Genomic DNA, 13,469 nt, shown 5'->3' with positions numbered 1-13,469 from the left:
TGTGTATACCATATATTGTATATACCATATATATATGGTTGGATGGATGGATGGATGGAAGCCTAGTTGTAGGCATAATGTTTAATGTGAAATAAAATAAGTAGCCTAAAAGGTAACATTCGAAATGAGGAGAAATAAGGCACAATAAGAGTAATTGGGGAGAAAACTGAGTAGCCTTAGCTATTTTTAAGATCTTAACGTGAACTTAAAATAAAATTTGAGCTGAGACAAGGATAGATATTCCACAGCTGGTTCCTTGAACCCATCAATCAGCAAGTTTAATTTAATTTTTTTTATGTTGACCCAAAATCCTGGAAACCCAGGAACATCATGTTGTTGGACAGTGAATGGATGTAGGCCTAACTAGATTGTGGTGGATCAATCATATTGCCCTCTTAAATCGTAAAAAAATCTGTGGTCTCAGTTCACTGTTGAATGGGTAGGCTTAGCCAATATATGCTTAGTAGAGGTGCTTCAAATTGGCGCTGTCTCAGAATATGTAGAAGAGTCGGTCCAGGGCAATTCCTCGCAAAACTGTCACATCCATAACGCCAACACAATGCCATGGTAGCCTATTTAGTTGCCGTTATGGACGTGACAGTTTTGCGTGGTATTGCCCCCGTATTGTTATATAAAGCTCTGTTCTCGCTGTCTAGCTTTCTCCTCTTTGAGCAATCCATGATTTGAAAATAACTTACTTATCGCTAACTTAGATATCCATCTGATTGTTTCCCGTCTCCTCTCCTTGCTCGTTTCAGGCTATTAGTGAGTCTCTTCACCATAGTAACTTTACTTTACTGACTCGACTTTATCAGAATGCACAGATTTCACTGGATGAGTAGCAGCAAGCGAAATGATGGTTCATGATACTACTGAAGTAAATGCTTTTATCCTAACCTACAAAACATTTAGCACAGTTTTGAAATCTTACCTGAAAATCTAAATTAGGGTATTATTATGGTCTGGGTCCAGATAGGATCACGTTAGGGTCCGGACTCAGACCGCGGTCCGCCATTTGACGACCCCTGGTCTAGTGGCTCGATGGCCCCCTTCTTCAGAAGAGCCCAGATCTTCTGCCGTAGGGTCAGAGCTTTGCTTGGGTCATTGACAATAGCAATTTTGACCCGACGGTGATCTGATTATTGTTTTCATTTTGAAGAGGGGGAAGTGTAAGAATGTATGGAACAATTTAGATTGAGATTGAATGTATTGCAGCTTGTAATAAATGATTTCCCTGTAATTTTTTAATTCACCCCCCCCCCCCCCTTTGCACATGTTCTCCCACTCAGTGTGCCATTCTGAATGAGAAGCTGGACTCCCTATTACAGACACTGAATACAGAGGCACAGGCCATGTGCCTACCAGCAGTGACAACACCTCCCATTGTGGAGGAGGAGGATGAGGGGGAAGGACTTCAAGGGGAGGAGGAGCTTAGTGATTCCTCCCTTACTGAGTTGAAGGAGAAGCTGGAGGAGAATGTGACTGAGAAAAATTCCTCTTCACCATGCAAGCACTTCCCACGTGAGCAGCTCGTGCTAAGGGCCAACAGCCTGAAGAAAGCTGTGAGGCAGATCATTGAGCAGGCAGAAAAAGGTAAAATGATTTTTAAAGATAAGCCGGCTTCTTCTGTATATTGTAAGTTGTCAACGTTGGCCACTTGTATTGAAGTTAATTAATTAATTAACTTTGTGAACTATCTGAATATTCAATATTGTTATTTTTTCTCTTCTATCAGTGGTAGATGAACAGAATACACATACAGAAGACCAAGAACTGCATTCCCTGACAGTCCCTGAGTTGAAAAAGGATGATAAGGATAGTGAGAAAGATGAGGATACCAAGGAACTGCAGTATTCACCCTGTAAGATAGTAGTATAGATAAATGATAGAAGTAAATCCTGCCTACTCTTTATTTATTGAATATATTACTAGTTATTCAGTCCCATATATTTGCGTCTTACTTCCTGTGTAGTAGGGGTAAACACTCTCCCCTCTACTGTTTGCTTTATGCATTACTTTTTTAAAAAAAATACAGTAATTTTCTGTGTATTAACCGCATTGTGTATAAACGGCACAGCGGTGTTTTATGCAAAAAAAGACAAAACCATTTATTGATCGCACCCTTGTATTATTAACTGCAGCGCCCAATAGCCCAATTATTCAGAACCAAATCAGTGCTTTAATCAGAAAAAAGAATTAAAAAAATGGTATAGCCCTCCCCTGTGTATTAACCTTATCGCGAAAGAAATTTAGCAAAATCAATGTGTAAACCTTGGTTAATGGACAGGAAATTACGGGTATACATCCCGGACTGTGGAATTGCTTAGGCAAGGCTTTATGTCTTTCAAAATCTGGTTAACAAATTTGTTGAAATCTGTTTTAGCACTTAACCTTTTCCATGGTAATACATAATTAGGCCAAATTTTCCTGTCAAAGTTTTCTCTTTGGATTCCTTCTCACAACCCCTATTGGAGCAGAACATTTCAATATGGTGGCCTTAGTCCAAAATGGCACATTTTTACACTTTTTTGGCTATGCTATAGGGACATAATCTTTATAAACAGTGTAATTTTACCAAAAAAACTCTTTCCTCTTCTATCCTCTTCTATCAAATACATACAGAGGTTAACTGATGATTTTAAAACCCGAAGTATTTTTTAAACAATTTTAAATCTGTAAGTAAAGTCTGTGTATCAGTTTAAATTGGATGAGGCAGTGTCTGGCATGTAAAATGGATTTCTTCTAGGCTAATTTTCCAAAATCCATCAGAAATTTCTAATCCCAGTTCCTCCTCCAAAGCAGCTTTAATTGCACTTGTTGTGGGTATGTGGAAAGCCTGTAATGTGTCATACAGAAATGATATGGAATAGTTGTTGAAATCATTTCTAAGGCACCTGTCTAAGCAGGAGGGGCTGGCTGTTGGAAATTCATGTGAGTGTGACTGTACATAATTCCTTATTTGTAGAAATCTAAAGAAACTATTCTTATGGAGACCAAATTTCTCCTGAATTTTGGCAAAAGATGCAAATCTCCCATCTACATAGAGATCCCCTATGGAGTATATGCCTGTCTCCTTCCAGTGTTTAAAGCCACTGTCTAGCATTGAAGGTGGGAAAGAGGGGTTACTAACTATGAGGAGTAAAAATATAGTGTGTTCATACCACAGGATGTTTTGATCGATTTCCAGATACGAGTCATATTGTGGATGATAAAGTTACCCTTGTAGACTGTAGTCATTAGCAGTACACTGTTTCATTTCTAATTCCATCCAAGCCCAGTACCCACTATAGTCAACCCCCCCAAATAATGTGGTTGCTATGCTGGTTGCTAGGGTAATCATGTTGGTTGCTGTGGTGGTGGTTGCTTGGTTGTTGTTAGGGAAATTAAGATAGTTGCTAGGGTGTTGCTAGGGTACATATGGTGGTTGCTTTGCTAAATAACGCGGTTGATATGGTGGTTGCTAGGGTTAAAGCCAAACCATGTGTATACAGTGATACTGCTCGGGGCAGACCACTGTTTTGGGATTGTGCAAACGGGTTGGAAGTGTTCGAGAAGGATGGAAGGACAGGTCACAGTAGCAACTGACGTTTGAAAGGGGTTTTATTTCCCACAATGCAAAATATTAACAAACCAAAATTACTAAATAAACAAAAATAAAGTGGATATAATTCCAACAAAAAATTGTCCTCGACAATACTTATCAGAAAATTGCCTTTAGTAAGCCAGCAGTTTAGTCCAGTATTTTTCTACAACACGGTAACGTACCACCACAGCCTCACAACAAGCTGTTACTTTCTCCTCCTCATATCTCAAACTGACTGCTTCATATAGGTGCCCTCACCCATAATGCAACATTTGGGAGAAAACCAACTACAGGTAACACATCTTAATTTTCTGGCAAATCAATTAAGTGCTTTTGGCACCAATGGCTCCCCATAACATTTCCTCATCTACAGCAGTTTGTTTTCTATAGCAATGCAGGCAACACAGAATTAGATAACGGATGACAACACATACACACGAAAAACAGAATACTTGATCTCCCCCACACCATTTCCCATGACCCAAACAGTCTTTTAAATAGTACTGGCGCATAGCGCGCTCTTGTTTGACCATCATGAATGCGGAAGACGGCAGGAGAAACGCAACAGTGAAAGAAAGTGTCGGTATCAGTAAGTGAGTATGTATGTCACAGAACAGCACAACTCTGCACACGGTTTCACTGCAATGGGATCCTACATTGTAGCAAACGGGGAGATGGAACACAGAAGTTTGAATCAGTAACATTGTGTGTGTGCGTGTGTGTATGTATGCGAAGGGGAGACGCGACCAGCGCGTAGTAGACCTGGGAGAACACTGAAGTGAGACAGGAAAAGAACACCCGATCTTTTCCACAAGGTCATGTACATGGTCCACTGTGGATCCACTAAGATCTGTTTGATATGGATTGTTTTAAAAAAAGATGGGACAGCGCTTCGCAGTATTAGGAAATCAACTTGTATTTTTGAACACAAGAAAAGCTTCAGAGGCCACTAACCAATCTTGACAAGACAAGGCATATGATCTTTAGGCAAAGCCCAACAAAAGTTACTTGTCAGATTTTTGACCACTAGGGTGGAGCTAGAGAAACAGCAAGTGAACTCACATTTCAGTAACCCTTTCACAAATCAAAATCAAATTTGGCACGAGGCATCAGGGCATGGTCCTTACCACACACGCCAATATCTACACCTCTAGGTCTAATCTTCTAGCACCACCAACAGGTCAAAGTTTATCATTTTCATCAAAGTTACAGGAAATGAGCTCATATCTCAGCAACGCTTTCACGTATCGCCTGTTTGTACGCTTTCACGTATTGCCTCTGTTTCAAGATGGCGCCGACCAGAAAATGACTCAAAGTATTGCCTGTATACAGTTCTTTTTAATAAACTATCTGTACATTTACGAAGTTGACAATGCCTCGTTTTATATGTTAGGATCCTCATTATACTACCAAAGAAGTGTCAGGCTACTTTGAGTCTCGTAAATGGTTTAAAATTAGTGATCTTTTTACCATGAGAAATGCCCTATCGCTACCAGTGTTTTAGATGGGAAACGGAAGGAGTCCTCAGGTGGGAAAGATAGGTAAAGTTGAATATTGTCCGCATAGCAGTGATAGTCAAATCCATGGGAGCGAATAGTCTCACCTAAGTGGTGTAAATAGAGCCCTAATACGGATCCCTTAGGTACACCTGTGGTGAGTTCATGAGACTTTGATACCGGTCCCTTCCAAAACTCGCTGAAAGAACGCCATTTAAGTCAAGATCTTTCCCAGAAATTCCCAGTTCAGATAGTGTAGAAAGGAGAATGTCATGGTTTACAGTATCAAAAGCTGCAGATAAGTCTAGTAGAATTAATACTAATGACTGAGCAGTGGACTTACCTACTCTCAATGCTTCAGTCACACACGGAAGAGCAGTTTCAGAAAAATGACCACTCTTGAAACCAGAATGCATAGGGTCTAGCAGGTTGTTCTGATATAGGAAGACTTGGTTGAAGATTAATTTCTCCAAAACTAGGAAAGGAAGAAGGGAGACAGGTCTGTAGTTTATTCACAACAGTTGAATGAAGTGTACTTTTTTGCAGGCGTAACCCATGCCTGTTTAAAAGAAGGAACTATTCCAGAACTGAGTGAAGTATTGAACACGTGTGACTGCTGGCAGAACAGCAGGTGTGATAGACTGCAGAAGAGTAGACGGGACAAGATCCAAAAAGCATGTTGTTTGATGACTTTGCTGAAGCATAATAAGAGGATTGAAAGAGTCCAACAATGCCATCATGCCAACTCTCCTTATAGGCTCATCAAGCTGAGCACTTATTTTAACTTTTTCAGTGAAAAATGTTGCAGTCATCTGCTGACAGTGAAGTACAGTAGCTAATGGTGGTGGTGGAGGTTGAAAGAGACTTGAAAGTTGAAAAAAGTTTCCTACTGTCAGTGGCGCTCTCAATCTTGTTCTAATAGAATGCCTTTTTTGCAAGTGTAACAGTGGACGAAAAAGATGATAGCAAAGTCTTGTAGTCACTAAGATCATTTCGATCTCTGGATTCATGGCATTTCCTCTCAGCAGCCCTAAGTATTACTGTTATTAATATAGTAGTAACAATATATCTTGCCGAGTGATAAAATAGTATTTTTTGTAATTCTATCACCTTTATATAACTCTCTTGTTTCTTATATCAATTAATGTTTGTAGAAATATGTTTGAATAGGGAAAAAATGAAAAAAATGAAAAATTTCTACAGTAGCTTAGCCGAGAGTGAAGGCCTAGAAATTCACCATTGATTGATTTTGTATTGAATTTTTGGGAATGCCAGAAGTTTTAATCTGTTTCAGTAAAGGTACCAAATTTATTTGAACTCTATTTAACTTGTAAGAGGTTTATGTTCAAAGGAAACTTGATGATTTCTGATATTTGACAAAAATCTGATTTTTCTTTTCCGATTTAAAATTGTTTAAAACAATTGTATGCTTTTAAAATCATCAGTTAATCTCTGTAAGTATGTATTTGATAGAAGATGTTTATTTTGGACAAATTTCAAGAGGCCCCATGTTTTAATCTGTTCAAGTAGGGGTTCTGACAGAGAATCCAAAGAGAAAACTTTGACAGGAAAATAGGCTAATGTTTCTGGCAGATGACCTATCTAACAGCACCTGACAGATGTGGTATATCAAAAGAAGCTAGTTAAAAAGCTACTCTAAAATGTTTTATCACAAAACACAATGGTACTGATGTCACAAGTTTGGGGGGTGAAATTGGCATGCTGACTGCAAAAAATGTCCAAGAGTGCTGTGTTCTGTGAGCTGAATGTAAATAGGAAGTGCACACTAATATGGATTTTATCAAATTTTTGAACAATATTTGAAAGAATATTTTTTTTATGTGCAGGGAAGAGGTCTAAGATCTTTTACTTCAACTTTTAAAAAATGGTTATATTTTGTTCGTTATAGAAACAAGAAGTGTTGATACAGTCCTTAATGTTTGTTTTAAAGTTAATTTGATTAAGTGGAAATGCAATGCTTCAATTAGACCACATTGTCTTAATTGCATGGTCTAAGACATGTTTGCTATGTATGAGCTGAGGTAAAGTAAGAGGGACTGAACTTACTGTAGTCATACCCATTTCGAGTGTGTTGAAGTTTCTAGTGGTACTGAGAAAGAAGAATGTAATTTCAATTGAAGATCCAATAATGTAAGTGGTATTTCATCTGCTATGCAAATGACCAGCATTTTGTCCCTTGAATTATTCAAATATCTTAGTTTGAATCTTGAACCTGACAAATGTCCTTGGCAATGTTTGAAAACACTGTAGACACCTGTTCAATGGTTGTTTCCTTTGCCCTCCCCCTAGTGGCCACATCCCCATGCTCCCCCACAGAGAGACGTGTCAGCCGCAGTACTCAGTCTTGTGGTTCCTTCTCAATTCCTCCCTTCACCACCAGCAAGGAGAACCTTCCTGTTCTCAACACTCGTATCATATGTCCAGGTATCACCATAAGATTATCACTATATCTGAGTCATATGTTATAGTTGTAGCAAAACGTAATGGTGCAACTGTAGCAACAGTGTTCCACACCAGAGTACCCATGATGGCACAAGATTCTGTCCAGTCAAGTAATTTCTCAGTCTTTCTCCATCTTTCACACATTTTCTGGTTGTTCTTCAGTATCCTGCCCAAAATTCCTGACCACCTGGTAACACATTTACTGTGATGAGCTCCCACTACAAAAAAAAATGATAAACTATGTATTCACTGCCCTGCAATGTCCTTTTGTGTCAATAAATATGGTCTTACTTTTGGAATATAGGCTTGCGGGCAGGCCTTGCTGCATCTATAGCTGGCAGCTCCATCATCAGTAAGATGTTACTTGCAAACATTGACCCTTTTGGAGCCACTCCCTTCATTGACCCCTTCATTGATTTGGATTCCCTGTAAGATTCTTTCTACTAAGTGTTAACATTTTTTAAACGTTAGTTACTAAATGTTACCTTCAGGTGATTTCAAGCCGCATCATCAGTTGTAATCATTGCTCACACAGAGAGGGATACATGGAGAAATGCGTCATGAACAACTACTTCGGAATTGGATTGGATGCCAAGATATCATTGGAGTTTAATAACAAACGTGAGGAGCACCCAGAAAAGTGCCGGTGAGCCTTTTATCTCATTTTGCTCACAGTGGGCCATAGTCTCCCATTTGCACTGAAGTTCTTTTTAATGTGCTTCCAGTAAAGCACTTTTGAGTTACATGCAGTGGTGGGTAGTATACTGTAAATCTATACTTAAGTAAAAGTACAGTTACTCCCTTAAATGTACTCAAGTAAAAGTGAAAATTCCTTTTTGAGAAACTTTCAAGTAAAAGTAAAAAAAAGTACTCAGTTAATAAAGTACTCAAAGTACAACTTACTTACATTTTTTATGTTTTTAAGTTGTGCAAGTCAAAAAAGGTAATTCGGGCAAAAACAGCACTTAGGTGAAATCAGAATCAGCTTTATTGGCCAGGTTTGCATACACAAACAAGGAATTTGACTCTGGTTAATCTTTGCTCGCAAGTACAACATTCACTTAACATATAAGGATAAAGAATAAAAACATAGAGGAGTAAAAAGAATAAAAACAGCAGGTAAAGCAGGTTCAGTGAGCCAATCAAAAAATGCCTGTAGGCCTATTAGGCATATGATTACCTAGGGCTACTCCCACTATATACCACTCACTCCACCTAATCACACTGGAAATAACATCGGCAAATGTAATATTTGGCAAATCCGTTAGCGAAATTGTATAGACTCTAATCAATTTTCTCTTGCCCGTGTATGGTTTTTCTAATGTGTTGACGCTTGACAGGAACTCCAGAATACACAGAGGCTGAAAAGTGCACGGTTGCACACTTTATTTTACTTAGGGCGCATTCACACTGGGTCCGTTTAACTGGACAGTACCTGAGTGCGATTACTTCCCCCTAGCCCTGACTCAGCTAGTCTCTGTTCACATTACATTTTTGATTGCGGACCTGGGTCCGTTTATGTCATAAACACTAGCTTCTTTTTACCAATATCGCTTGGCAACATTGCAAAAACGGCAGTTTATTTCCTGGTTTTGGAACAGATAGCATTCGAACACCGGAGTTCTAACAAACCATACCCCAGACCCCCATTTTCTAGTGGACCCTGGTTCGGTAGACTGTGTTCACATTAGCAAAAATCACCGAACTATCGGCCCAAACAAACTCTGGTCCGGACCAAATGGTCTAGTGTGAATGCACCCTTAAGCGCATGGAAGAATATGGCCCATTGAATGTTTATAAAAGTGTCTAACTGTACCTGGTCTCCACTACACAGACAGTAGACTACTCCCCTCACCATAGTGTAACTCAACTTTTAATTTATTTATTTTAGTTGGAGACTAGGACATGGGAAAGTTGCCCATGTTTCACTGGTCGGATCTTACAATCTTGAGTACAGTCAGTAGAAAGGGAGTTGCATACAGCCCAGTGACTGTTCAGATAGAGGCTGGTTTAACTTACTTTGTGAATAGTAAATCAGACAATAATTGGAGAATTACATATAATCCAATCGAAGGCATTTTTTAGGGGTTAATCAAAGCCTGGAAGCAGTCATTAGAGATAACAAATATGATATTTGATGGGGTTTATACCAACAACTGATGCAGTGCTGGGCTGTTAGTTGGAATGACATGTGAGCTCCACACATGGATACGAATGTAATTCGCTTATTGACTCTTCGATCTGTTACAGAAGTTGGTCATGCTGTATGATATCTGTGTTTTATAGGAGCCGTACGAAGAACATGATGTGGTATGGAGTACTGGGTACCAAGGAACTTTTACAGAGGACGTACAAAAATCTGGAGCAGAAGGTGCAGTTGGAGGTAAGGCATTTCAAAAGGAGTGCAACAAGTGATGGCAGTCATCACAGGGAATTCAAATGAAGACCAAGTGTTTGCCCTTTCTAGCTGTCAATAGGAGTTTTGCAGTAGGACAGACTACAAATCCTAATCATAGCTTGGTCTTCCCAGAAGAATTAAAACATATTCTATTTTAAAAGCTTAACATGGAAATGGGTGGTTGACATATTAGTCTAAAAATTAGTTGTTGTTTTTTTTCAGATATTAGGCCTGATAACTGACTCTTAGTATTTTGGATTTTCCATTGGAATTTATATTTGTCATTTTTTTTGCCATTTTTGTGAAAAATGGCATGTCCAAAATTATTCATACCCTTTTTAAATAATCAATAGAAACATCTTTATTTGCATTCACAGCTCTCAAAATGGTTCATATAATACGTACCAAGCCTCTTCATGGCTCCACAATGATTCTAGACTGTACCTTTTTAAAAGCAATCCGGGTTTTGAGTCAGGAACATTTGCCATCACTCTGCTCACTTTTTTGACTGATTGAGGTATGGACTCTGGCTCTGGCTCTGGATTTTTTTTTTATGTGTAAGCAGTAAGCAAAAAAAAACTGTAAGTAGGCCTAGACATGGGCCGGGTTTCCCGAAAGCATCATAAGCCAAGATGGTCATAAAGTCCCTCTTACAAACGTCTTAAGATTTGCCGACTGTTTCCCGAGTCATGAAAACACTTGTAGATGAATGGGCCCATTGATGGTCTACTTGAGTGATGAAACTCTGGAATCAAACTCTGATTAACTCTGTTTTATCCTCCCTTTCAATATTGGTAATAGTAAATGCCTTAAGTTAGGCTACAGTAATTTTGGCGATGGACTGTTGGACTGCCGATGGACCCCTGATTTTGTGTAGTCTACAATTCCATCCATTAGGCTACCAAATTTCAGCTTGTAGGCTAGTTGACATTTTTCAAACTTTTTCAAAATGGTAGGCTAATCCATGAGAAAAAACAACACCAAAACATATGTATCTGTAGCTGTTAGATTGAGGGTTTATGCCCTGTAAACACTGTGTCCTTTTGCAAGAGTGAGCTTGTTGGTTACTATTTGCCTGCCTGCTTGCCTGCGTGCATGCACGCGGGGTGGGAGGGGGGGCCCATTCCGATTTTGTGCCCAGGGCCCATGGTCATGATAATCCCGCCATGCGTGTAGTGTTTGTTGTCTAAATATTTAATTTAACATGTTGATGAATAAACCAACAGGTTCATGGTAACGAGTTTAACTTGTTTAGGAGAAGTTTATTTCAGCTCAGTTTTATGCAAAATACAAACATGAAAAATAGAATAGGCCTACCATCTGTCATATTACCAAAAATAAAAGAAAACTGCGACAAGGTAGTCTTGGTCTGTTGAGGTAACATGATTTAACCATGCCCGCGCTTGAAGTTTATCGACACATTAGGTCCTTGAATTTGAGGATATTGGGCCTGGAAAGTCCTTGAAAGGTCCTTGAATTTGATCTTAAACAAGGCGTGGGAACCCTGTACCGCGAACGTCGAGCCTATTAAGAGGAATGGAAAGAAAACTTGCCGTTCATCTTACCCGGTTCCACAAATGCAAAGCCAGCAAAACCTGATATGCAACGGTGTCGCTATTTGAAAAGAATATCAGACGGCACTAGCCTACCAGACGGAGCGGCACCTTCAAGGTGGCCTATCCGCTCCAGACAGCGGCAAGCAGATTCCTTCAACTGCGCCACTGACTATCAAAATACCGATGCGCTGTTTGAAGTTGCACTGCTTGCTGTTAAAGGGAATGACAGATGTCATTTTCATTGGTTTAAAATATGTTACGCCCTGTAACGGTGCGGTTGCCCGTTACGGCTACAGTTTATTTCATACGGGAGCTAAATACAAAGATCGGACAACGTGATTTACAAACACACTTTATTTGCACACACGAACACGAACGGCATCCAGCATGGTTGCAGCAACTGCAAACCACAAACGCATACAGGACAATAAGCCTTACTTTCAGGGTGGCCAACTGAAGGTTGAGGGAACACGGACATTTAGTAAACTGTTCATTGTGTCGGACAATAGCGCTTCCTGGTCTGGGGACGGAGAAAAGACCCGACGGAAAGTCGCAAGGAACATTATAAGTTCGTGGAGTGTGACGTACTGAACAAGCAGAGGTCAAGTGTGCAGGACAAGAGGGGTGTTTGGGGACGTTCTGGTTATGTATGCTATGTATTAGGTTATGAAGTTAGATAATAAGATTGCCTTGTTATGAAACTGGGTTTTATGGTATGGAATGTATTAATGGATATTTATATGGAGAAGATGCGTTTTGTTAATTAATTGATTGATTGATTGTGCATTGGTTTAGTCGGCAGAGGTAAATTCTCTGGTCGGACTATGGTTGAGGCAGAAGGAGGTAGAATGGTCTGAGGTGAGCAAGTGATAGCCCCTGCTAATAGACCTAACACTCGTTCTGTGATTTGCAGCAGTTTGCCCCATCATTGAAAAGGGTTGTCAAAGTCGATTGGATATATTTTGGAAGCTCATTGATTGATTTGAGATTATTGTTTGGAGTTTGGTTTTTCTTTTCTTTTTCCGATTTTTCTCCATACTGGTTCATGCATGCAGCTGCTAAGGTGGAAATAAAAACCTGGCTACTTTTGAGAAACATCACCACTGTCTCCTGTTTCCATCACCGCAACGCCAGCCCGATCACACGCCCCCAAAATACACCCATGACTGATTAAGACACCAACCTTTTTGCGCCAGGTGCTGACAACAAAACCACCCCCTATGTGGACTGGATAAACCCTGAAATTTATTTAAGCTATTCGCCAGTGACCGTGTGTTTTAGATCGCCAAAATATAGCTCTACGCCTCTGAACTTCCATTTCTGATCGCCAAAATAGAGCCCATAGTGTGACACAATATGACATAGTGTCACATCATATGAGGTTTCATGCGCTAAGCACAACAATGAGTCTTGTGGTTATATGCTTGCACCCTAATAACATACTGGGCCCTATTTTAATGGTCTGAAACGGAAGTGTCTTCGCGCAAAATGCAAGTGACTTTGTGGGCGGATCTTGGGTGCTGATGCTATTTTACCGGCGGGATATTGACTGTTGCGCCCGACGCAAATCTAAAATGGGGTGGTCTGAAGTAGCTACATTAATCATGGGTGTGGTTTGGGCGTAACATGCAATAAACTAATCAGAGCGTCATCTCACAATCCCTTTAACAACAGGCACGCTTGTTCCATAGCTGATTGCTATTATGGTGGCGTATTTGCCAGGCGCAGCCAGGAGCGTTCACAGCGCTATAAGTTGGGAACAGTTAGCTATTGATTTTTCATCTTGACAAAATGTAATACAGAATTGTCACAAAGACATACTTTCCGATGTTTTGGGATCATTCTCACTGAATCACGAGGTTATGAATGCATGGTGATATATTTGCAATGTACAATGTAATCTAACATTACCTCTCTATAGACAATGCATATCTTCCGTCAGTTAATCTGGGCATTTGGGTTAAATGGCATCG

At 39.8% G+C, this 13,469-nt stretch overlaps 1 protein-coding gene across 1 annotated transcript in view; it reads left to right on the top strand.

The window, feature by feature from the left end:
- Positions 1-13,469, top strand: part of dgkh (diacylglycerol kinase, eta) — a 205,358-nt gene that overhangs the window by 124,408 nt on the left and 67,481 nt on the right. The window contains exons 16-21 of the mRNA XM_076264201.1: positions 1,290-1,593; positions 1,736-1,861; positions 7,390-7,524; positions 7,847-7,970; positions 8,078-8,188; positions 9,829-9,925. Coding sequence (XP_076120316.1) covers positions 1,290-1,593; positions 1,736-1,861; positions 7,390-7,524; positions 7,847-7,970; positions 8,078-8,188; positions 9,829-9,925 — 897 coding nt within the window. The remainder of the gene's footprint in view (positions 1-1,289; positions 1,594-1,735; positions 1,862-7,389; positions 7,525-7,846; positions 7,971-8,077; positions 8,189-9,828; positions 9,926-13,469) is intronic.

The sequence above is a fragment of the Alosa pseudoharengus genome, unplaced genomic scaffold, assembly GCF_046254945.1.
Source record: "Alosa pseudoharengus isolate Yale_2024_CS ecotype anadromous, Long Island Sound unplaced genomic scaffold, YU_APseudo_1.1 YU_APseudo_1.1_scf_3, whole genome shotgun sequence".
NCBI lineage: Eukaryota > Metazoa > Chordata > Actinopteri > Clupeiformes > Clupeidae > Alosa > Alosa pseudoharengus.
The sequence above is the reverse complement of the archived record's forward strand: the minus strand, read 5'-3'. Positions and strand labels throughout refer to the sequence as shown.